Source organism: Brugia malayi, assembly GCF_000002995.4.
Source record: "Brugia malayi strain FR3 genome assembly, contig: Bm_v4_ChrX_scaffold_001, whole genome shotgun sequence".
Classification (NCBI taxonomy): Eukaryota; Metazoa; Nematoda; class Chromadorea; order Rhabditida; family Onchocercidae; genus Brugia; species Brugia malayi.
In genome coordinates this window covers 23,662,155-23,686,668 of record NW_025062479.1, presented here as the reverse complement: position 1 = coordinate 23,686,668, position 24,514 = coordinate 23,662,155, and the positions used below count along the sequence as shown (strand labels likewise).

Below are 24,514 nucleotides of genomic sequence, written 5' to 3'. Positions count from 1 at the left end.
GCTATAAATCTGCACAATTCTTAGTCTTCAATAATTAAGAGCAATAAATAGCAAAGAAAATGACAAAATATGTTTTATATAAATATCCAACTATGTGTTCTCTTCGCTTGCCTTTAATTGCAATTTAAAACAATCTGTTGTGAATATCGTTTATTTAACCCATCAATTTAGCAAACTTTATGTATTATTTAACTTTGTTCTAATCAACTTTTTTCTGCTGCAAACATAATATAGTAAATGATCTATCCATCAATCTGATTGCAGTGAATTTATCACAATAGAAAAAGCGAAAGCATTATTCACTGAGCCATTCTCAGTGCAATGCAAATATTTTCCAGAAATTTCTAGCCAAAACTTTATCCAAATAACGAAAATTGTTTTGGATTGCAGTTTTTTTTCTAATTTTTCAACTTTCCTTTTAACGCATTTGTCCATCTTGTCTAGTTCGAATGATTTGCTAATATCCTGAAATGCAAATAGCACAGAAAGCTCGTTTTTTTTTTTTTATCGGCACAGAAAACTTTTGTTTTTATTTTTAATTACATGAAATAAGACAGTTTTAGGCGGTTTATAAGTGGTTTGTAAATAGTTTATAGGTGGTTTATAATTGGTTTTAAGTGGTTTTTAATTGGTTTGTGAGTGGTTTGTAATTGGTTTGTAAGTGGTTTGTGATTGGTTTGTGAGTGGTTTGTAATTGGTTTGTAGGTGGTTTGTAATTGGTTTGTGAGTGGTTTGTAATTGGTTTCTAATTGGTTTGTAAGTGGTTTGTGAGTGGTTTGTAATGGTTTGTAGGTGGTTTGTAATTGGTTTGTAATTGGTTTGTAAGTGGTTTGTAATTGGTTTGTGAGTGGTTTGTAATTGGTTTGTAATTGGTTTGTAAGTGGTTTGTAATTGGTTTGTAATTGGTTTGTGAGTGGTTTGTAATTGGTTTGTAGGTGGTTTGTGATTGGTTTGTGAGTGGTTTGTAATTGGTTTGTAGGTGGTTTGTAATTGGTTTGTAACTGGTTTGTATTGGTTTATAAGTGGTTTGTAATTGGTTTGTGAGTGGTTTGTAATTGGTTTGTGGGTGGTTTGTAATTGGTTTGTGAGTGGTTTGTAATTGGTTTGTAGGTGGTTTGTAATTGGTTTGTAGTTGTTTGTAGTTGGTTTGTAGGTGGTTTGTAATTGGTTTGTGGGTGGTTTGTAAGTGGTTTGTAATTGGTTTGTAGGTGGTTTGTAATTGGTTTGTAGGTGGTTTGTAATTGGTTTGTAGGTGGTTTGTGATTGGTTTGTGAGTGGTTTGTAATTGGTTTGTAGGTGGTTTGTAATTGGTTTGTAACTGGTTTGGAATTGGTTTATAAGTGGTTTGTAATTGGTTTGTGAGTAGTTTGTAATTGGTTTGTAGGTGGTTTGTAATTGGTTTGTGAGTGGTTTGTAATTGGTTTGTAGGTGGTTTGTAATTGGTTTGTAGGTGGTTTGTAGTTGGTTTGTAGGTGGTTTGTAATTGGTTTGTGGGTGGTTTGTAAGTGGTTTGTAATTGGTTTGTAGGTGGTTTGTAATTGGTTTGTAGGTGGTTTGTAATTGGTTTGTGGGTGGTTTGTAAGTGGTTTGTAATTGGTTTGTAGGTGGTTTGCAGTTGGTTTGTAATTGGTTTGTAATTGGTTTGTAATTGGTTTGTAAGTGGTTTGTAATTGGTTTGTAGGTGGTTTGTAATTGGTTTGTAAGTGGTTTTTAATTGGTTTGTGAGTGGTTTGTAATTGGTTTGTAAGTGGTTTGTAATTGGTTTGTAAGTGGTTTGTAATTGGTTTGTAAGTGGTTTGTAAGTGGTTTGTGAGTGGTTTGTAATCGGTTTGTAAGTGGTTTGTAATCGGTTTGTAGGTGGTTTGTAATTGGTTTGTAAGTGGTTTGTAGGTGGTTTGTAATTGGTTTGTAAATGGTTTGTAATTGGTTTGTGAGTGGTTTGTAATTGGTTTGTAAATGGTTTGTAAGTGGTTTGTGATTGGTTTGTAAGTGGTTTGTAATTGGTTTGTGGGTGGTTTGTAATTGGTTTGTGAGTGGTTTGTAATTGGTTTGTAAGTGGTTTGTAATTGGTTTGTAAGCGGTTTGTAATTGGTTTGTAATTGGTTCGTAAGTGGTTTGTAAGTGGTTTGTAGTTGGTTTGTAATTGGTTTGTAAGTGGTTTGTAATTGGTTTGTAGGTGGTTTGTAAGTTGGTTTGTAGGTGGTTTGTAATTGGTTTGTGGGTGGTTTGTAAGTGGTTTGTAATTGGTTTGTAGGTGGTTTGTAATTGGTTTGTAGGTGGTTTGTTAATTGGTTTGTGGGTGGTTTGTAAGTGGTTTGTAATTGGTTTGTAGGTGGTTTGTAGTTGGTTTGTAATTGGTTTGTAATTGGTTTGGAATTGGTTTATAAGTGGTTTGTAATTGTTTATAGGTGGTTTATAATTGGTTTTAAGTGGATTTTAATTGGTTTGTGAGTGGTTTGGAATTGGTTTGTAAGTGGTTTGTAATTGGTTTGTAAGTGGTTTGTAAGTGGTTTGTAATTGGTTTGTAAGTGGTTTGTAAGTGGTTTGTGAGTGGCTTGTAATCGGTTTGTAAGTGGTTGTAATCGGTTTGTAGTGGTTTGTAATTGGTTTGTAAGTGGTTTGTAGGTGGTTTGTAATTGGTTTGTAAATGGTTTGTAATTGGTTGTGAGTGGTTTGTAATTGGTTTGTAAGTGGTTTGTAATTGGTTTGTGAGTGGTTTGTAATTGGTTTGTGAGTGGTTTGTAATTGGTTTGTAAGTGGTTTGTAATTGGTTTGTGAGTGGTTTGTAATTGGTTTGTAAGCGGTTTGTAATTGGTTTGTAATTGGTTCGTAAGTGGTTTGTAATTGGTTTGTAAGTGGTTTGTAATTGGTTTGTAAGTGGTTTGTAATTGGTTTGTAAGTGGTTTGTAATTGGTTTGTGAGTGGTTTGTAATTGGTTTGTAAGTGGTTTGTAATTGGTTTGTGAGTGGTTTGTAATTGGTTTGTAAATGGTTTGTAAATGGTTTGCAATTGGTTTGTAAGTGGTTTGTAAGTGGTTTGTAAATGGTTTGTAATTGGTTTGTAATTGGTTTGTGAGTGGTTTGTAATTGGTTTGTGAGTGGTTTGTAATTGGTTTGTAAGTGGTTTGTGAGTGGTTTGTAATTGGTTTGTAATTGGTTTGTGAGTGGTTTGTAATTGGTTTGTGGGTGGTTTGTGAGTGGTTTGTAATTGGTTTGTGAGTGGTTTGTAATTGGTTTGTAGGTGGTTTGTAATTGGTTTGTGAGTGGTTTGTAATTGGTTTGTAATTGGTTTGTAAGTGGTTTGTAATTGGTCTGTGAGGGGTTTGTAATTGATTTGTAAGTGGTTTGTGAGTGGTTTGTAATTGGTTTGTAAGTGGTTTGTAATTGGTAACTAAAGCAAGAAGAAGTTTATTGTTGCTTTGTTATAATGGTTTGTCATCAAGCGCACTCTTTACCTCTTTTCTAAGATTTAAAATAATATACTAAAAGGATAGGTTTTAATTGACTTCGGTTTTTCCATTTACAATCAAAAATTATATGTTGTGTTCATTGATTTTGATTTTGTTGCTTTATCTAGCAAGTTAAGCGAGATTATTTTTGAAATTATTCACTTTCTAATCCGATAATTGTTTAATTCAGTCGATTAAAATTTGTTGAACAAATACGAGTTACATGCTGTGCCAAAGAGTTTCATCTCATTTTATGCTGAGAATTTATTAATTTTAATTTAAACAAAAAAAGAAAAAACTTGTAATATGATTCAAGGCAGAAAGATTCAGTGTTAAGGAGAAAGTAATTAAAAATATTAAAATGAAAATGGCTAGATAAGGCATATTCTGGTAAAAGTAATTTTATTGTTTACTATTTTTTTTCTTTGTTTTTTCAAGCATAAACAATTTCAATTCAAAACATTAGTAGATGGTAGATGATTCCAGCTGGTATTAAACATGAGTTTGGCATTTGTGGTTGGATACTTACAATTGTGGCATATGTTGCCGTCTTATTAGCGCTACCATTTTCAGCTTGTGTTTGTGTTAAGGTTTCAAATTTAATTGGTTACTGATTTCTTACAATTAAAAAATTTTTTTTGATGATTTTTAAAGAAAATTTTAAAATAGATGAGAATAAGATTAAAAGTAGAAGGTAAAAAGAGAGATAGCGAAAAAGAAAAGTAATGAGAGATAAAAAATAATTTTTGAAAAACTTAAAATTTTGATCGAATTTTTCTCTACTTTATCATTTTATCATTTATGAATTTTTTTATACGTATGATTAACATAATAAGTAGTATTTTCTGTGATAACTAAAGCAAGAACATGTTTATTGTTGCTTTGTTAATGGTTTATCATCAAGCAAGTATTTTGCAAGGACATGTTAAAGCTTCTAAAAAAATAAGATTGCCCCGGTCTCGGTCTTTACCTCTCTTCTAAAATTTAAAAGAATATACTAAAAGGATATGTTTGAATTGATAATCGAATTCAATATTTAGTAATGCGAAATGTTGTATTACTTCATCCCACCTTAACATGAGTTTGTCGTAATTCATTTTAGTGCATTTCTATTCATTGAACCTGATTAATTAGACTATAATACTAATAATTCGATAATGGAATTCAATATTCAGTAATGCAAATTATCAAAAATAATCATATAACTTACTTAGTTTGATTACTGTTTTTGAAGGTGATAGCAGCGGAAGGTGAGAAGAAAGCTTTAGAATCTCTTAATGAAGCTGCAAATATGATTGCTGATTCACCATGTTAAAACTGTTAAAACATCATTTTACAAACTTTTGAATTCATCGTTTGAATTAATCAACAATAGATATCTTTCATTCGATAGTAACTTGTATTTTTTATTTTGAACCTTAAGGTGCGGCGTGTTCATCCTAAACTAAGTATATTAATAGGAGGTCGTTACTAAGTTGCTTATTATTCTGAAAATTTAATTAATGCTAGCTCAGTTTACACTTAGGCGGAATAAGTTTTAAGTGAACGAATATTTTAATAGTATGAAAATGCATTTCATGTCAGTCAGACTTGTTTACATTCATATAAAAGTAAGAACTATTTCGAAATAAACAAAGACAAAATGTCATTTGTTGTGATGATAAAAGATATTTCTGTTTTATACTTCTTTCATACAAACTTACGGATAACTCGTAATCAAATCAAATAGTAACTTTTCGAAAAGGAACAAATCAACAAGGTTGCTTGTTATACAAATTGTTTTGAATAATCATTTTGCAAAAAGGTTATTTTGCCTTTGTTAAAAACAAAAACATTTCAGTTTGTGTTAAAGATTTAGGAGAAAAAAAAGTAATAGAATTATTGCTTCAATAAATTTAACGATAATTTTTTAAAAATGCTAGAATAAATCAATGACAAATTGAAATATATTTAAACCTTGAATTTTCAACTTACTATGATATCATTGAACTTTTGCAACTTTATTAATCTGCAAAAAAAAGAAAAAAAAAACAGCTTTCAATTTATGCATCCATTGCAAAAAAAAAAAAAACAAATTTAACACTTTATGTAGATCATCGTATTATCAGGACACTAAAAAAATTAATTCCCTCAATACCATTCAACAAATTTTGAATAATTAAAGATTAGCTTTTTTGACTAATCTTTTTCGGAGTGAAAAAATTATATTTTGTCAAAATTCCATTCCTTCCTTTCTTGTGTTATCAATGAATTTTGTAACTGATAAAATGACAAATACACATGTGATAAGTACAGGATGCCATTATAAAACATCAATCCTGATATTAACTATTTATTATTTATCAGATATGAGTTTTAAAATCTCAAATTTACACTGATAAATTGATAACTGATGAACTGATAATTTACGAAGCAATCTAACTTATTTATTTTTCTTCTTAACAATAAAACAGTGAAAATATCTAATAAAATGCTATCAGTTGTAAACTCTGTAATTTCAACGTACTTTTTGGACATACTTTTGCTCCATCTTTCTTCTTCCACTTTTGAGCCATTGTCAAATAAAGATTAAAAGTTCGACAGGTAGAGAAGAGGAATCTCTTTAGCAGTCCACATGTTCATAAGATTTCAAATTGTAAGGATTTATGTGTTAGTTTCAAATAAAAGTGAGATGATTATTTGATAGTTCAAACACTTTGAAACTTTAAAATTAACTAATAAAATTTAACAATTCCAATAAAAAAAATTAGTAAGAAAATTATATTTTTTATAACTTTCATATAATAAGGAGAAAAGTGTGAAAGAAAGAAAATTATCAAAGAAAAAGTAATAAAATTGATGAAAAATGAAAAACAAAGAAGCAATTATTAAGCAATTGTAAATGATATTTTTGCCTATTGAAATACTAAATTAAAATAAAAAGTGGAAAGAACGAATTATTTCAGTGAGCGCCGCACATCGTCGATTATTACTTTCATTTATAATTTGAGAATTACAAATTGGTACTAAAAAATTGGAACAGATTAATTAAGATGACAAAATGGCAGCTGTGCCATTTTAACTGCAAAAAATAGCTGTGAAATGTCCGAAGGTTATTTTTTAGTAAATTGTCTGAAGTCCATATGTTTCATCTTTGTTCGCTTTCTTGTTTCCATTCTAAATTATTTCGCATTTTCTTTTTCCTTCTTTCTTTCTTTCTTTCTTTCTTAACAAATGCAAATAGCATTAGAAAGAAATGAAAATTAGCAAAGCGACGTTTAACTTTTCATTTTCCTTTGTCAAATTTAATTTTACAAATTCAAATTTCTCCAATATGCTCCACCCTAAATGATTACAATGCTATTTGCAACGGATAAATAACTGACTACACAGATGTTAGTAATACTTTTCTTACAGCTATTAATATTTTGTTTAATTCTCGTATCATTTCACTTCCAAGCAACTTTTCCTGATTACTGCTTCCCGATAACCGGATGACATTCTCTAATCCGTCATCTTTTCTCGAATTTTTCAAATATTTATCCGTTCAGCATTTCATATTTGCCACCTTCCATTTAAGATCCATACTCTTTTTTTGAAATTATTGAAAATTTCAACGAAACAACTATTTGCCCCTATGTCACATTTGTCCGGTAGTGTCGTTGTTTCAGTCATTTTCGACACATATAAATCGAAATTAATGAAATTGAAAAATTCTTTCGGTATTTTCAACAAATTAAAAGCAATTGTTCCATTTTTAAGCATTGATACCAATGACGACGATAAATGTTGAAATTTCGGATAATTTAAAAAGGATTGACCAATGGGATTGGCCACTCAATAAGAATGACGGCAAAGTAAAAGTCGTTAACACAGCTGAAAAATTTGAAGTCGTTCTCGAAGCCGTGTATTTTCAACCGAACGATATCGAAGTATGTCGTCGTTCATTTGCACTTTTGATCGTTGCCTAAAATTTGTTACATTTGAAAGATCAAAAATTTTATTAAATAATTTAAATCAATTTAGGGAATTCCACTCAAAAAATACTCCAACTATTGCTGAAAATAACCAATCATTCTGTGTTTAGGTTAAAGTAATCGGTGATCAGTTAGTTGTCCGATGCTTCAGAGAACCAAAAGAAGGAGAAATCGGTGAAATTAGACGAGAAATTAGTCGAAGCTACAATCTGCCCTCAGACATAGAAATTCAAACATTAAAATCGAGACTTACAACCAAAGGTCATCTTGTTATTACAGCCGATAAGAAAAAATAAAGATTCCACTCGATCTTAACATTTGCATATTTTCTAGACAGCAACTTAATTTGTCTTAATTGAGAGAGTTAAAATAATACTATTTAATTTGAATTTGTCAGCTATGTAAGAAATGTCATTGTAACCTATCACAGATTAAGTAACTGAGGAAAGTAATATGTGACACACAAATGTCTGTCACATTAATTGTTACAGTTGTCACCTCAGCTGGTGATAGTAGCGAACTTCTGATATGTAACAGATATACAGAAAATTTTCTTGTTAAATGCCACTCATTTCTAATTTATCTACAAACTTTCTTCTTCCTTTATGTCTTTCATACTTTCATATGCAAATATCTTTCAAATAAAACAGTCAAAACAGTAATTAGTATTTGCAATCGTATGGAAAAACCTATGAATTCAAGCATAAAGTTTGTCAATTTTGATTAAAAAGTTAGAAAATTAGACGCAAAGTTTAATTGTTCATGTCGAAATGAATTTTCAATAAATATGCGAAAGGCAGCAATCGATACACAATGAAGTAATTAGTGATAAATAATTCAATAGTTTTCAGTGCTATAATTTTAAAAGATGCCAAATTTTTATTAAAATCACAGAATAACCTTGAGAAGTAGTACAAATTAATTAAGTAGCATTAATTAGTGAAATGTAAGTGAAGAAAGGATGGAGATCTAGAAAAGATCAAAATACAAATAGATAAATTGAATGCATAAATAAAACAAATACGAGGAAGAAAAGAGAATTCTTCCTTTATAAACTTTTATAAACAAAAGTAATGGAAAAGTAAACACCTGATAAATCTTAATAAGTGATAATTAGTTAGGCATGATAAGTGATAATAATAATAATAATAATAATCCTAGTAGAAATCACAAGTCAGTAACCAAACAAACGAAAGCAGTAATACAGCAAAGAAAGACAAATATGAATGATATTTAGTAAGTCAGTTAGTTAGTTTAACAAGGATTAAAGATCAGTTATAAATAAGTGAAATAATGATTGATCAAAACGAATTGATCTGTTCGTTCCTTTTTGCGCCATTTTGCTCGCCTATGTAATAGCTATCTTCTTGATTGCATTCCTGATCCGGGGCGACAAAATTTTCCTGAATGTAATGTCGTAAACAGTAAAACATTATATTATATAAAGCGTAACACAGTGAATTACAACATTTTTCTCACGTTAATGACTTAAACTTGCAATCTACGTGAAAACTCCGTCAAAAAAAGAAACAAAAGAAAAGGAATCAAATGATACATCGATAATGTATCATTTTTCTTTTTTTAAATAATTATTTATAAATGGCATAGACAGGAAAGTTTGTTTTGTTACAAAATTAGCATATGAAAATTAATTTGAAATCGAGAAGGGAAAGAGAGAGAGAGAGGGAAAGAAAGGGAGAGAGAGAGAAAAATTGAAAATGTTGCGGGTAGCGCTATGGAAGTGTACGACCAATAATTCGGCCGTGAATTGATCCGTTTAATTTATTAATGCGATTGGTTCATACTTTTGTATTCATTCGTTGCTTTTGTCATTGTTCGGTTTATTTCGGGTAGAATTAGCGGTGGGTATAAGTTTAACCTTTGAATTTGATAATGAAAATTTATAAATGAGTTTAATCTTTGTTTTATATTTAATTTTGAGAAATTAAATCTGATAATTAATAGTTTAATGTTAAGCTTTTCTATGCATCAAGTATCATTCTTTTCGTCAGAATTTCATTTTGCTTAATTTTATTTAATCTTAAAATTGAAAAAATTTTTTCAAGTTATATTATTTTATTTATTTTATTTGTCATTAATTATTTTTGATGCAATTTTAGCAATTTGACCATTGCAATGGTTGTAAATGTGTATGCAACATCAGCAACACTCGAACAATGTTCAAGAAATGAGCTTTTAGCGTTTGTCAATAATTTTTTACGGGTAATGACAATATTTACCGAAATTTTTTTTGATTTAAACGGAGATGAAAATTTATTGATTTTTTATTCGATTAAATGATTTATATGCTAAATGCTCAACAAATTGCAGCAATCGAATTAACTGAGAAAATTGTAACTTTTGTCCGGCAGTCTTCGGCATGAAATGTTATAGCTGTTAGGAGATGAACTATCCGGAAATATTTTTTGATAAAGAACATTTTGATAGATGTATTTATAGAATTTCACTTTTTTTTTTTTTGTTTATATGGTTCCATGTTCACAATTTCTTACTTTCTTTATAGGCTAATTTCACACGCATTGAGGAGTTGTCTTCGGGTGCTGCTTATTGTCAGCTAACAGAATTGCTTTTCCCAGGAAAAATTTCTTTGAAAAAAGTGAAGTGGAATTCGCGAAATGAAGTTGATTGGATCAATAATTGGCGTATGCTGCAAACAGTTTGGAAGGAATTAGGAGTTAAAAAGGTAAATGTAAATTTAATATCATGTTTCTCGTTCTTTTTCACAATGATAACACTAGTGTATTATTTATGGATGGTTTCCAGTTGATTTAATATTTCATTAATTTTTTTTTCTCTATGTTTATTGTTTTTGCTACTAATGGTTGAATGGTTGGACGGGGTTCAGAAAAACTAGGCTGTAGTTTTTATTGTAATATTTCTCATATAGAAAAATGGTAGAAGGAATTGAATAATAAAGATGATGAAACAAAAATAGAAGGATTGATTTACTATCAGTATCTCACTTCATTTCTTGAATGATCGATAAGGTGTATTGAAAAAGGATTCTAAATCTTGATCCTAAATACAAAATATGGCATAAAAGTCATTAATTCATGTTCTTTTTTTTTTTTTGATATTGAAAGGTTTGAATGAAACGATGAGGCATTCCCTTAATTCATTTGTTATGTCATTTATTTTTGATCATTCTTTACGTTTCAACTTTTTTTTTCCATTTCTATAATTATATTCAATTAACAAATCTTTTTTTTTATCTTTGTAGTAATATTCAATTAAGAAAAAGCCATGGCATTATGTTTTTTAATCTTCTAAATTTTCAGTTCATTTTTACATATTCAGATATCAAAAATGACTTCAGGGAGTACCAGTGGAACGTTTGCTGCGATGTAAATTCCAGGACAATTTTGAATTTTTGCAATGGTTTAAGAAATTTTTTGATGCGAATTATGACGGTCGTCAGTATGACGCATTGCGAGCTAGAAATAACGAAGTTTGTTATCTGATTTTCTCATTAGTTTACCAAAACTGGCAGTGTTATTATGAACATTGTTCCTATACGCGTGATTGTTGCTATTCTTAGATTTATGAATTTTTTATGTTTTTAGCCACTTCCGGCAAGTTGGACAGCATCATCCCGACCAGTTCCATCAAAAGCTCATAAGATTGCCAGAAATAATTCTTTTGCCACATCAACGAGAAGTAAATTTTAATTTATTACATTTTAAATTTAGCAATATTAACTTTTCTTGTGCTATGATGTAGAGTTTTATATATTTCTTAATCTTTTTTAAATTCATTGATAATTTTCAGGAGAGCCATGTAGTTCTGGTCGAAACATTGCAGCTGAAATTCCAAATACCATCACTCTGCAACGTGAATATGAACTGATGGTAAGTTCTGCTGATTTTTCAATTGATGATTAAGAAAAGAATTACCAGCGTAACTATAATTAAACGTGACCTATATTTAGTGTTATATTTACTTGTGCTAAAACAGATCTCCGATGTGAGGCAATAATCACTCTTCTCTTCTTCGTTGCATAATTTATTTGTAAACGTTCCTAATTTGGCTAAAGTTTTAGTTGTCTTTACGGCAGATCTTTTCAGATTCAGGAATTAAAGGAGAATGTAAGAATACTTCGTAATCAAAGACATTTTTATCACGACAAGGTGCGAAAAATTAAATTGCTTTGTCAGAATGCTCAGGGTAGCTCTGTTATTCCGCGCGAAGAAATCATGGCAATTTTATACGAGACACAGGTAGTCATCTTTTTGATCTTTCAAATATGACTTAATGAAACTTCTTATGAAATTCGAATTACTGAGGAAGAAATGATACATTATCATTGTATTATTTGATTTCTTTTGTTTCTTTTTTTGACGGAGTTTTCACGTAGATTGCAAGTTTAAGTCATTAACGTGAGAAAAATGTTGTAATTCACTGTGTCACGCTTTATATAAAATAATGTTTTACTGTTTGTGCTACATTACATTCAGGAAAATTTTGTCGCCCCGGATCAGGAATGCAATCAAGAAGATAGCTATTACATAGGCGAGCAAAATGGCGCAAAAAGGAACGAACAGATCAATTCGTTTTGATCAATCATTATTTCACTTATTTATAACTGATCTTTAATCCTTGTTAAACTAACTAACTGACTTACTAAATATCATTCATATTTGTCTTTCTTTGCTGTATTACTGCTTTCGTTTGTTTGGTTACTGACTTGTGATTTCTACTAGGATTATTATTATTATCACTTATCATGCCTAACTAATTATCACTTATTGAGATTTATCAGGTGTTTACTTTTCCATTACTTTTGTTTATAAAAGTTTATAAAGGAAGAATTCTCTTTTCTTCCTCGTATTTGTTTTATTTATGCATTCAATTTATCTATTTGTATTTTGATCTTTTCTAGATCTCCATCCTTTCTTCACTTACATTTCACTAATTAATGCTACTTAATTAATTTGTACTACTTCTCAAGGTTATTCTGTGATTTTAATAAAAATTTGGCATCTTTTAAAATTATAGCACTGAAAACTATTGAATTATTTATCACTAATTACTTCATTGTGTATCGATTGCTGCCTTTCGCATATTTATTGAAAATTCATTTCGACGTGAACAATTAAACTTTGCGTCTAATTTTCTAACTTTTTCATCAAAATTGACAAACTTTATGCTTGAATTCATAGGTTTTTCCATACGATTGCAAATACTAATTACTGTTTTGACTGTTTTATTTGAAAGATATTTGCATATGAAAGTATGAAAGACATAAAGGAAGAAGAAAGTTTGTAGATAAATTAGAAATGAGTAGCATTTAACAAGAAACTTTTCTGTGTATCTATTACATATCAGAAGTTCGCTACTATCACCAGTTGAGGTGACAACTGTAACAATTAATGTGACAGACATTTGTGTGTCACATATTACTTTCCTCAGTTACTTAATCTGTGATAGGTTACAATGACATTTCTTACATACCTGACAAATTCAAATTAAATAGTATTATTTTAACTCTCTCAATTAAGACAAATTAAGTTGCTGTCTAGAAAATATGCAAATGTTAAGATCGAGTGGAATCTTTATTTTTTCTTGTCGGCTGTAATAACAAGATGACCTTTGGTTGTAAGTCTCGATTTTAATGTTTGAATTTCTATGTCTGAGGGCAGATTGTAGCTTCGACTAATTTCTCGTCTAATTTCACCGATTTCTCCTTCTTTTGGTTCTCTGAAGCATCGGACAACTAACTGATCACCGATTACTTTAACCTAAACACAGAATGATTGGTTATTTTCAGCAATAGTTGGAGTATTTTTTGAGTGGAATTCCCTAAATTGATTTAAATTATTTAATAAAATTATTTGATCTTTCAAATGTAACAAATTTTAGGCAACGATCAAAAGTGCAAATGAACGACGACATACTTCGATATCGTTCGGTTGAAAATACACGGCTTCGAGAACGACTTCAAATTTTTCAGCTGTGTTAACGACTTTTACTTTGCCGTCATTCTTATTGAGTGGCCAATCCCATTGGTCAATCCTTTTTAAATTATCCGAAATTTCAACATTTATCGTCGTCATTGGTATCAATGCTTAAAAATGGAACAATTGCTTTTAATTTGTTGAAAATACCGAAAGAATTTTTTAATTTCATTAATTTCGATTTATATGTGTCGAAAATGACTGAAACAACGACACTACCGGACAAATGTGACATAGGGGCAAATAGTTGTTTCGTTGAAATTTTCAATAATTTCAAAAAAAGAGTATGGATCTTAAATGGAAGGTGGTAAATATGAAATGCTGAACGGATAAATATTTGAAAAATTCGAGAAAAGACGACGGATTAGAGAATGTCATCCGGTTATCGGGAAGCAGTAATCAGGAAAAGTTGCTTGGAAGTGAAATGATACGAGAATTAAACAAAATATTAATAGCTGTAAGAAAAGTATTACTAACATCTGTGTAGTCAGTTATTTATCCGTTGCAAATAGCATTGTAATCATTTAGGGTGGAGCATATTGGAGAAATTTGAATTTGTAAAATTAAATTTGACAAAGGAAAATGAAAAGTTAAACGTCGCTTTGCTAATTTTCATTTCTTTCTAATGCTATTTGCATTTGTTAAGAAAGAAAGAAAGAAAGAAGGAAAAAGAAAATGCGAAATAATTTAGAATGGAAACAAGAAAGCGAACAAAGATGAAACATATGGACTTCAGACAATTTACTAAAAAATAACCTTCGGACATTTCACAGCTATTTTTTGCAGTTAAAATGGCACAGCTGCCATTTTGTCATCTTAATTAATCTGTTCTAATTTTTTAGTACCAATTTGTAATTCTCAAATTATAAATGAAAGTAATAATCGACGATGTGCGGCGCTCACTGAAATAATTCGTTCTTTCCACTTTTCATTTTAATTTAGTATTTCAATAGGCAAAAATATCATTTACAATTGCTTAATAATTGCTTCTTTGTTTTTCATTTTTCATCAATTTTATTACTTTTTCTTTGATAATTTTCTTTCTTTCACACTTTTCTCCTTATTATATGAAAGTTATAAAAAATATAATTTTCTTACTAATTTTTTTTATTGGAATTGTTAAATTTTATTAGTTAATTTTAAAGTTTCAAAGTGTTTGAACTATCAAATAATCATTTCACTTTTATTTGAAACTAACACATAAATCCTTACAATTTGAAATCTTATGAACATGTGGACTGCTAAAGAGATTCCTCTTCTCTACCTGTCGAACTTTTAATCTTTATTTGACAATGATTCCGTATTACTTTTCGAGAATGGAAGAAGAAGAATGGAGCAAAAGTATATTTCGTATTTAACAATCAAACAAGAATTGAAAGTATTTAAAATTAATTAATGAAATTACAGTATTCCTTTTTTTTCTTAAATTAAATGTAAAATATGAAAGTTAGATGGGTAAATTTTAAATGATTGTTTGGTGGAAGTGAAAATATTGATTTTGAATTATAAATGAATCTAAATTGAAATTAGGTGGTTGTGTCATTAATACACTAAACAACAAATGCATATTTCATTCTTTGTTTGTGTCTTATTGGCTTATTAGATAAATTTGAAAAACACAATTAAGTATATTTGTATCATTAACAATCATTTTTAATTCTTATTTTTCAATTCCTATTTGATTATTAAATACAAATTATTATTTTTCATGTTTTCATTATATATTTCGTTATTTATCTGTCAATTATTATATCATGAAATAGATTTCATTGAAATAAATTTCATTCATTTACTAATAGTTTTAATTTTTTTTTGAATGGCTGACACTATTTTGAGATGAAACAGAAATCAATCAAAAGCAATTTGCTTCGATTATTGTTTCTTTCTCATTTATAAAAAAATGAAATGAAAATGGAAAAAAAAAAAAAATATTGAACGAAAAATTAAAAAACGAGTGCAATCATTTAAAATTTACCCATTTAACTTTCATATTTTAAATTTAATTTAAGAAAAAAAAGATAGGATACTGTAATTTTATTCATTAATTTTAAATATTTTCAATTCTTATTTGATTATTAAATACAAAATATTATTTTTAATGTTTTTCATTATTTACTATCTCTCAATTATAATATATCATTCACTTTTCTTTCTTAATTTCATTGCAATATTGAGTTGATTGATGACAACAATGAATATCAATGTATTGAATAAAAATTTAAAAAAAAATTTGATAATCAAATTTTTCAATTTAGCAAAATCCTTCAAAAAAAACCTAATCCATCTTTTTTTTTGAACAATTCACACTAATAATTATCAATTTGACTAAATAAATTTCACTATCAGTTAACATTTCTGCTACCTGAAATTGATTCATTTAAGGAAATTTCCAAAACAATATGAAAAATTTTCGTCATACTTTTAATCTACTATTCTTCTATTATTAGCTCATTTATTTTTAAGTAACTTTCATTTCAGTTAGAGTAAACAAGCTATTTTTAAGTAACTTTCATTTCAGGTTAGAGTAAAAACATGCCATTTTTTAAGTAACTTTTATTTCAGGTTAGAGTAAACAAGCTATTTTTAAGTAACTTTTATTTCAGGTTAGAGTAAAAACATGCTATTTTTAAGTAACTTTCATTTCAGGTTAGAGTAAAAACATGCTATTTTTGAGTAACTTTCATTTCAGGTTAGAGTAAACAAGCTATTTTTAAGTAACTTTTATTTCAGGTTAGAGTAAAAACATGCTATTTTTAAGTAACTTTCATTTCAGGTTAGAGTAAAAACATGCTATTTTTTAAGTAACTTTTATTTCAGGTTAGAATAAAAACAAGCTATTTTTTAAGCAAGTTTCATTTCAGGTTAGAGTAAAAACATGCTATTTTTGAGTAACTTTCATTTCAGGTTAGAGCAGACAAGCATCCTTTTCCTTCACTCTTAGCTATTCCTTCTCCTACGCTTCCCAATATTTACCCATTCCTTACTTTTTCACCCATTCTTTTATTTACAATTAGCTAAAATTTTTTTTATATATTTTTTTTTTTCAATAATTTTTATATATTTTGATGAGAAATCAGTTAGATTTGGTATTTTGAAAAGATTTTTTAAATAAGTTAGGATTATATAATTTAACTTTAAACTTTTTGCTATATCATCGATCGAGAAGAAAAATGATTCTTCAATAATTTGGAAAAGAATGAAATGAGAAAAATGACTTTTAAAAGTTATATGAAAATTTAAATAATTTTTTTTTAAATTATGATGTGTGGATGAAGATGAAATAAAACAAATAATAATAATAATAATAATAATAATAATAATAATAATAATAATAATAGTAAATAAGAATGATAGTATAGTATAATAATAATAATAGTATATTAATAATAGTGTAGTAATAATAATGATAATAATAATAATAGTGATAATAATAATAGTGATAAAAACTATAATAATAGTATAGTAATAATAATAATGATAATAATAATAGTATAATTATAATGATAGTATAGTATAATAATAATAGTATAATAATAATAGTGTAGTAATAATAATGATGATAATAATAATAATAATAATAATAGTGATAATAACTATAATAATAGTATAGTAATAATGATAATGATAATAATAATGATAGTAATAAACAATGAAATAGTAGTAATAATATATCTTAGTCTAATATCTATGTGTTGATTTTATATTTTTAATATCTATAGCACATCGGAATTTTTATTTTTTACAACGCTGTTTGTTTATTTATTTATTTATTTACATATTTATTATTAATTATAATTATTATTATTGTGATAAATGAACTGATATATTATTCCACTGATAATTGTAATTGTAAGTAGTTAATAATATACCTACCTCTACTAACAATAATTTGAAAAAATAATTTAAAATGAAGATCAGTTTGAATAATTTCTCATCGCTTAATTGTTTATTTACTTATTTACTTATTTATTTATTTAATTTCTTCAAAAGATTTTGTTCATGAATTACTGTCAAAGCATTTAATGGCTAATCATATATCTCTGTGACATACTTTTACAATAATTAAATTTTTACATAACTTTTTTTTTTCTAATTGAATTAAATAACTACTCATAATTTATGATAACTTTTTTAACTATCTTATTTATCAATTCTCTATTAACCCTTTACTCATGCAATTATTTAAAAATAAAAAATACATTGCATTTATTCATTTTTAAACTTTAAATGAATCAAAAATACATGATTTTACACTATTACGTGTGATTATACTTTTCAAATCGATAATTTTATAATAAATTTGAAAAAAAAGTTTAATTTCAAGTTTAATTGTTATAACAATTAAAAAAAAAAAAACAATTCAATTTTAAGTTTAATTGTTATAACAATTTGAAAATAGCTTAATGTTTAATTGTTATAACAATTTAAAAAAAAAAAAAAAAACAGTTCAATTTTAAGTTTAATTGTTATAATAATTTGAAAATATCTTAATGTTTAATTGTTATAATAATTTGAAAAAAAAAAATGTTTAATTTTAAGTTTAATTATCAATTCAAATAGGATTATCTAGCAATTCATCGATATTCACATTGTTTATTAATTTTTGAATAAGAATTTTGCCAAATGCTATAAATTTTAATTTTAGAAAAATTATTGATATTCAAGAAAAGTTTCATTTAACACTAATTTTTCCCAACTTTTTATTGTCACAGCACCTATTATTGATCATTTTATGAGTAAACAAAAAAAAAACTTTATAAAAATGTTACAAACTTTGATGATAGAATATTAGTGCAAAATATTTTGTGACATTTGTTTGATCAAAATATTGAAAATTTTATGGCAAATAAACTTTGAACAGTACTTTAATCAAAATATTATAAAACTTGCTTTTTACTTAATTCTTTTTCATTGATTGTAGCAAATTAGTTGAAAGTGCAAATTAATATTTTAATCAAAAAAAAAAAATGAAAAATCAATATTTAATTAATATTTAAAAAATTTGATTAATAAAATTATTTAATTAAGAATTTAATTAATATTTTTTTTTTTTTAAAAAGAAGAATTAACAAATATATATAATGGATAACAAAAAAAAAAAAAAAAAAAAAAGCGGCTAGGTAGCAGGAATGGTTTATACGGAGGAGCCTGGTTGTCCTTTTGTATACCGGTTCAATTCCGGTTCCGGCTTCTTCTATAGCATTTGATGGTTGCCTAATTTGACAGTAGCTTTAAATATCTATTTAAGAGTGTGACAGAGAGAATTTTCAATTTTCAAGTAAGCAAAACTGTAAAAATTAAAATATAAGCAATAGAAATTTTAAAAAAAAAAATAAAAATTTGTTAAAATAAACAACAAATAAAAACAAATAAAAAAAAGACAACAACAACAACAAAACAAAAACAAAAAATTTGGCATAATTAATGTTATCGTATGTGTTTAATAAAATTTCTAAGTTTTTTTTTTTTGCCTATAAAATGTAAAATTTGTTTGTAATTTTAGTTTAATACTTTTTAAAAAAAATTTATCCAACTGTCTCTATAATTGGATTAATGAATAAATTAGTGAGAATTATTTGTGAATTAATTATTTAAAATCTATTCGATTTTTTTTTTTTAGAAAAAATTTACAAAAGTTTAATTATTTAAAATCTATCCGATAAACAAACAAAAAAAAAAACAATGTAAATTATTAAAACTATTACAAATGAAAACAATATATTCGCTATTTAAATTATTTAAATAGTTAAAAACTTTTAAAAATTACTAGAAAAAAAAAAAAAAAGAAATGTTAAATGTATCAAATATTATATATGTAAAAAAGATTTTTTTTTTTTTTTTATCTGATATATGTAAATTTTTACATTACTAAACTTTTTTTTTTTTGTTGTTGTTGTTGTTGTAATTTTTAAGATAAAAAAATAAAATTAAAGAAAAATTTTTGCTATTAATAAAAATTTATTTTCAAAAACGGTTGTTGTTGTTATTTTCTTTTCAAAAAAATAAAAAAAATTTTGTTAGCAATTAAAATGGTTAGTTTTACTATAAAATATTAAATTATTTGTTGGGCATAAAAAAATTTCATTTCATTTCATTTGATTTCAAATTTTATTTTTTTTTAAATTTTTTTTTTTTAAATTTAATAGAAAAACAATTTTGAATTAAGTGTGGACTATTCATATTGGTGCTACTTCTACCAGGATTATTCAGTTTATTTGCATTTGGAACAACTATTTTACTTGTTCATCGAATTTGGACCAGAGAACGACCATTGATGAAAAAAGCTCAATGTGCTGCATTTAAACTTTATGATCAGGTTTTTTTTTTTTTTTTTTTTTTTTTCAAAACACTTTTTAAAGTTTAAATCAGGTTTTTCAAAACACTTTTTAAAATTCAAATCAGGTTTTTCAAAATACTTTTTAAAATTTAATTCAGGTTTTTTCAAAACACTTCTTAAAATTTAATTCAGGTTTTTCAAAACACTTTTTAAAGTTTAAATCAGGTTTTTCAAAACACTTTTTAAAATTCAAATCAGGTTTTTCAAAATACTTTTTAAAATTTAAATCAGGTTTTTCAAAATACTTTTTAAAATTTAATTCAGGTTTTTTCAAAACACTTCTTAAAATTTAATTCAGGTTTTTCAAGACACTTTTTAAAATTTAATTCAGGTTTTTCAAGACACTTTTTAAAATTTAAATCAGGTTTTTCAAAATACTTTTTAAAATTTAAATCAGGTTTTTCAAGACACTTTTTAAAATTTAAACCAGGTTTCTCAAAACACTTTTTAAAGTTCAAATCAGGTTTTTCAAAATACTTTTTAAAATTTAAGTTATAGAAAAAAGAAAAAGGCATATAATTTTTAATAAGAAATTAAATTTGTTACAAATCAAAAAATACAAATTTTATTTGAATAAAATTTATGAGAAAGACAGATTTATTTATTAATATGAATTTCTATAAAAGCAAAATTATCATTTTATAAGAAAAGCAATATACAGTGGTAATCTCTCGTCAACTTTAAATTGATATTTCTTTTTTTTTTTCTAAATTTAAATTTTTAATCAACAATAAACTTTTTATTTTTTACTAGTAAAGACTATTTCATAAAGTTAATCTATTCTGAAATGTTAAATTATATATAATATTAGTTCAGTTCATATGTAATCTTAAACTTTGTATCAAATTTTTTTTTTTTTTTTAGCAAATTTAACTTTTTAAATAAATATGCGTAATTGAAATTTCAAATTTTAGAAATTTTAAGGATGCAAAAAAAAAAAAATTATTATTTTATCTTCAAAATGTGAAAAAAAAAAAAAGATAGTTTTTAAGGTGTTTCAATCGTTAGTTCCAAAAGGACTCAATGATAAATTCTTGAAAGTGGAAGAATCAAAATCAAAAGAAGGATGAAATTAAAATTGTGTTATCAATAATTTTGTTATTTTAATTCATTTATTTATAAAATCATTAAAAAAAAAATATATTTTATTATAATTATTCCATTAAATTTAATTAAATTTAATTTCCATTCAATGCATTATATTACGCTTATCAAAAAAATATTTAATTCTTTTGAATTTCTTTTGTTTTTTTTTTTTTTCTTTTGAAATTAATTGAATTTCTTTTTTATTTTTTATTTCTTTTGAAATTAATTGTTTTTTTTTTTTTTTTTTGGTAATATTTAGAAATGGAAAATACAATGATTTTATCAAACGATTTAGAAACTTTTTTAATTGAAGTTTTCAAGAAACCAATATTTACTACTTTTATTGTACCAAATGAAATATGAATTTATTTTTGAACTTTTTTCTTTTTTCCGAAATTTTCTACTTTTTCATTTTTTACTTTTGATTAATATTACTAAAAGATCAGCTGTTAACACTTTTAAAATTTCAAATATTTTAAAAATATTTTTATTGTATCGTACTGCAGGAGAGGGATAGAAAAAAAAAAAAAAAGTTGTACAGGTAGAAATAAAGGTATAATAAATGAATTTAAGAAACTATAAGAAATTTGATTGATTTATTAAATATTTTTAAATATAAATTGTTATTAAAATTTATGAAATTTTATTGCAAAATCAAGTAATTGCTTGCTTGTAAAGAGTTATGTTTACTAAAATGAAAATTTGAATTTTCCACAATAAATTCAAATTCAAAATTGGATTTAAAATAAAATATCAAAATTGTTTTCAAAATTTTATTTCCAATTTTTTTATAAATCATTTCATTAGCACTTGAATTTTTTTTTTTTTTTAAATTTGAATGTAAAATAAATGTATACTTTTGTTATTAGTATCAAATGGTCAAAATGGATCAATTTTTTTGTGATTTGAGATAGAAAGTAGGAGAGAAGATAAAAAAAAATGTGAATGGTCAGAGGTCAACAAGGAAAGGAAGGAAAAGAAGATAAGATTTGACCTTTCATTAGTTTTTGATGTGACCTTCATAACAAAAACTGCTACTACTAATATTACTTCACTCTTTTCCAGACATTAAAATTATATTTGTCCAATTTCTGTTTACCCTTCCTTCCATACACTACTGTTTACTACAGAGATCACAGAATGTTAGAGTACAATCTTCTATATGTCATCTCTCTCTCTCTCTCTTTCTCTCTCTAATAGTTGGAATGAAAAGGGCAGAACCGCGTTGCTTTTGACCATTGGTCATCGCGTGACCTCGAGGTCAACCCTCCCCGCTCTTCTCTCGATCAACATTTGTGCACTAAGCATTTCATTCGACATTTCGTCTTCCTCTCGACATGTTGGTCACTTATTCCGCTCAGCCAAAATAAAATCTCATCGCAAATATTTCTTCCCAATAACAAATTGTTTAATTAAAATGATAGCTTTCTCATCCGATTGACTCTACCTTACTTTACCTTACCTTACCTTACCTGAGCAAGGTAAATCGATTGATGGTGCTTCAGGATGTGCATCGTGGTTGATGTAGTTAAAATTCTCTCATCACCGGGTGCACATTCGGTCATACCATCATGCTATATTCAAATTACCCATTCCCGGGATATCCTAGTGATTCCTAGCAAACATTTCTAATTACATTGAAAAAGAATCGCTGAAAATATTTAATAAACATAAAAACACTTATCACTTTTATCATTATCAAATGCTTGAATATCACAATAATAAATGTATCAAATTAAATAAAACAATTGAAAAGTTAACAATGTGTCACCAAAATTAATAATTTTTTTATCATTGCAAAAAAAAAAAAAAAAAATTTCACTGAAAATAATTTAAAAATTTATACAATGAATCGATAAAGATTAATTATTTAAAAGTGAAAGCTATCATTTCTAACATTGATTATTTCATTTAAATTTTTCAAAGATTGTAATTTTAGAAAAAATTTTAATTTTTATTGGAAGTATTAGTTTAAATTGGAATTGCTATTGATAACAAAAGAATTGCTATAGCATTAAAATTGTGAAGTAGTAATTACTGGAGATTTTTTTTTTGTTTTTGGAGATTCATTTCTGAAGTTTTTTAAGTGAAATTGAAATTTAACAGAAATTTTCAAAAGTACTTGTAGTTTATCAGTATCTCTTTCAGACAATGATTTTTTAGATTAATTTGATTATTTTGAAAATAGAAATTTTCATTCATGTATTTAATACTTTTTTTTTTTTCTATATACTTGGAGATTTCGTCTATATTTAATTAGTTGAAATCATTTTTAAATTTAATTTTAAATCATTTCCAATTTTAATTTAAATCCAATTTTCTTTCTTTTTTTTTTTTTGTAGTTTTCTTTTTTTAAAGCACAATTCCCCTAAATAATGATTAGTTTGATTTATTTTGAAAATAGAAATTTCATCCATATATTTAACTTATGTATTTGCATACTTATTAGTTGAAATCATTTTTAATTTTAACAAATTCTCTTTAGTTTTTTTTTTTTTTTTTTTTTTTTTTAAGTTATCTTATGAATATCTTTTATGAAATGAAAATTTATAAATTATAATCAGAATAAACTTTATTCAGTTAATTATGCTAAGGATATTGTTTGCAAAAATGAATTCAGCAGAAATTGTTAAGAAAAAAAAAAAAGTTTAAATTTAAATATGTGTGGAAAATTTTTAATAATCAAAAAAAAAATATGAAATTTCTATTTTTAAATAAATAAAGCAAATTCAATTTACCTGTCTAACAATATATTATCATTATTCTTTTTCATATTCAAAACGTTGAATTAAATATTAACTTTACGTTAGATATGTTATCATCCTGTATTTCTGTCTAATCAATTATTCAGTGTCAATTTTAACTTTTATTTGGCCTTATAAAAATATCCTTCACTAGGCCTAATATTTCAGGCTAATATAAATGTGTGAGGGGGAGAGAGAGAGAGAGAGAGAGTTGTATCTGTGATATTCATAGTTATATATACACTTTTAGCTTACTATGCTAACATTGACAAATATATTGTAAAGATTGGAAAAAATATTTTCAAGTTTTTATTTTCAATACTATTTTGTAAAAGTAATTTTATCAATATATGAATGTATACTTCTGCAATTTGTATTATTTAGTGGTGAAAGGTTTTGAGATGGAAGGAGAGAAGATTTGGAAATTAGGCCAAAGGTCAAGGAAAGGAAGGAAACGAAAATAAGATTTGACCTTTCATTAGTTTTTGATGTGACCTTCATAACAAAAACTGCTATTACTAATATTACTTCACTCTTTTCCAGACATTAAAATTATATTTGTCCAATTTCTGTTTACCCTTCCTTCCATACACTACTGTTTACTACAGAGATCACAGAATGTTAGAGTACAATCTTCTATATGTCATCTCTCTCTCTCTCTCTCTCTCTCTCTTTCTCTCTCTAATAGTTGGAATGAAAAGGGCAGAACCGCGTTGCTTTTGACCATTGGTCATCGCGTGACCTCGAGGTCAACCCTCCCCGCTCTTCTCTCGATCAACATTTGTGCACTAAGCATTTCATTCGACATTTCGTCTTCCTCTCGACATGTTGGTCACTTATTCCGCTCAGCCAAAATAAAATCTCATCGCAAATATTTCTTCCCAATAACAAATTGTTTAATTAAAATGATAGCTTTCTCATCCGATTGACTCTACCTTACTTTACCTTACCTTACCTTACCTGAGCAA

At 26.4% G+C, this 24,514-nt stretch overlaps 5 protein-coding genes across 5 annotated transcripts; 4 read left to right on the top strand and 1 right to left on the bottom strand.

Annotated features, from left to right (window-relative positions):
• Positions 1–3,924: 3,924 nt before the first annotated feature.
• On the top strand, positions 3,925–4,763 carry Bm9078 (Uncharacterized protein; the record flags this gene model as incomplete). The annotated part of the gene is made up of 2 exons (XM_001893953.2): positions 3,925–4,038; positions 4,683–4,763. 2 exons carry the CDS (start codon positions 3,925–3,927, stop codon positions 4,761–4,763), a joined length of 195 nt encoding a protein of 64 aa, XP_001893988.2.
• Positions 4,764–7,200: 2,437 nt separating this feature from the next.
• Bm9080 (small heat shock protein 12.6, putative) lies at positions 7,201–7,700 on the top strand (the record flags this gene model as incomplete). The annotated part of the gene is made up of 2 exons (XM_043075922.1): positions 7,201–7,359; positions 7,515–7,700. 2 exons carry the CDS (start codon positions 7,201–7,203, stop codon positions 7,698–7,700), a joined length of 345 nt encoding a protein of 114 aa, XP_042931856.1.
• A 1,840-nt stretch (positions 7,701–9,540) lies between these two features.
• On the top strand, positions 9,541–11,981 carry Bma-ebp-2 (microtubule binding protein, putative; the record flags this gene model as incomplete). The annotated part of the gene is made up of 7 exons (XM_043075921.1): positions 9,541–9,627; positions 9,929–10,108; positions 10,742–10,873; positions 10,989–11,082; positions 11,194–11,273; positions 11,490–11,642; positions 11,880–11,981. The coding sequence occupies 7 exons, from the start codon at positions 9,541–9,543 to the stop codon at positions 11,979–11,981; spliced, it is 828 nt and encodes a 275-aa protein (XP_042931855.1).
• A 996-nt stretch (positions 11,982–12,977) lies between these two features.
• On the bottom strand, positions 12,978–13,478 carry Bm18077 (Uncharacterized protein; the record flags this gene model as incomplete). Its single annotated transcript, XM_001893952.2, has 2 exons — positions 12,978–13,163; positions 13,320–13,478. The coding sequence occupies 2 exons, from the start codon at positions 13,476–13,478 to the stop codon at positions 12,978–12,980; spliced, it is 345 nt and encodes a 114-aa protein (XP_001893987.1).
• Positions 13,479–19,408: 5,930 nt separating this feature from the next.
• Positions 19,409–20,786, top strand: Bm1199 (Uncharacterized protein; the record flags this gene model as incomplete). Its single annotated transcript, XM_043075920.1, has 3 exons — positions 19,409–19,411; positions 19,546–19,695; positions 20,709–20,786. The coding sequence occupies 3 exons, from the start codon at positions 19,409–19,411 to the stop codon at positions 20,784–20,786; spliced, it is 231 nt and encodes a 76-aa protein (XP_042931854.1).
• Positions 20,787–24,514: the final 3,728 nt, after the last annotated feature.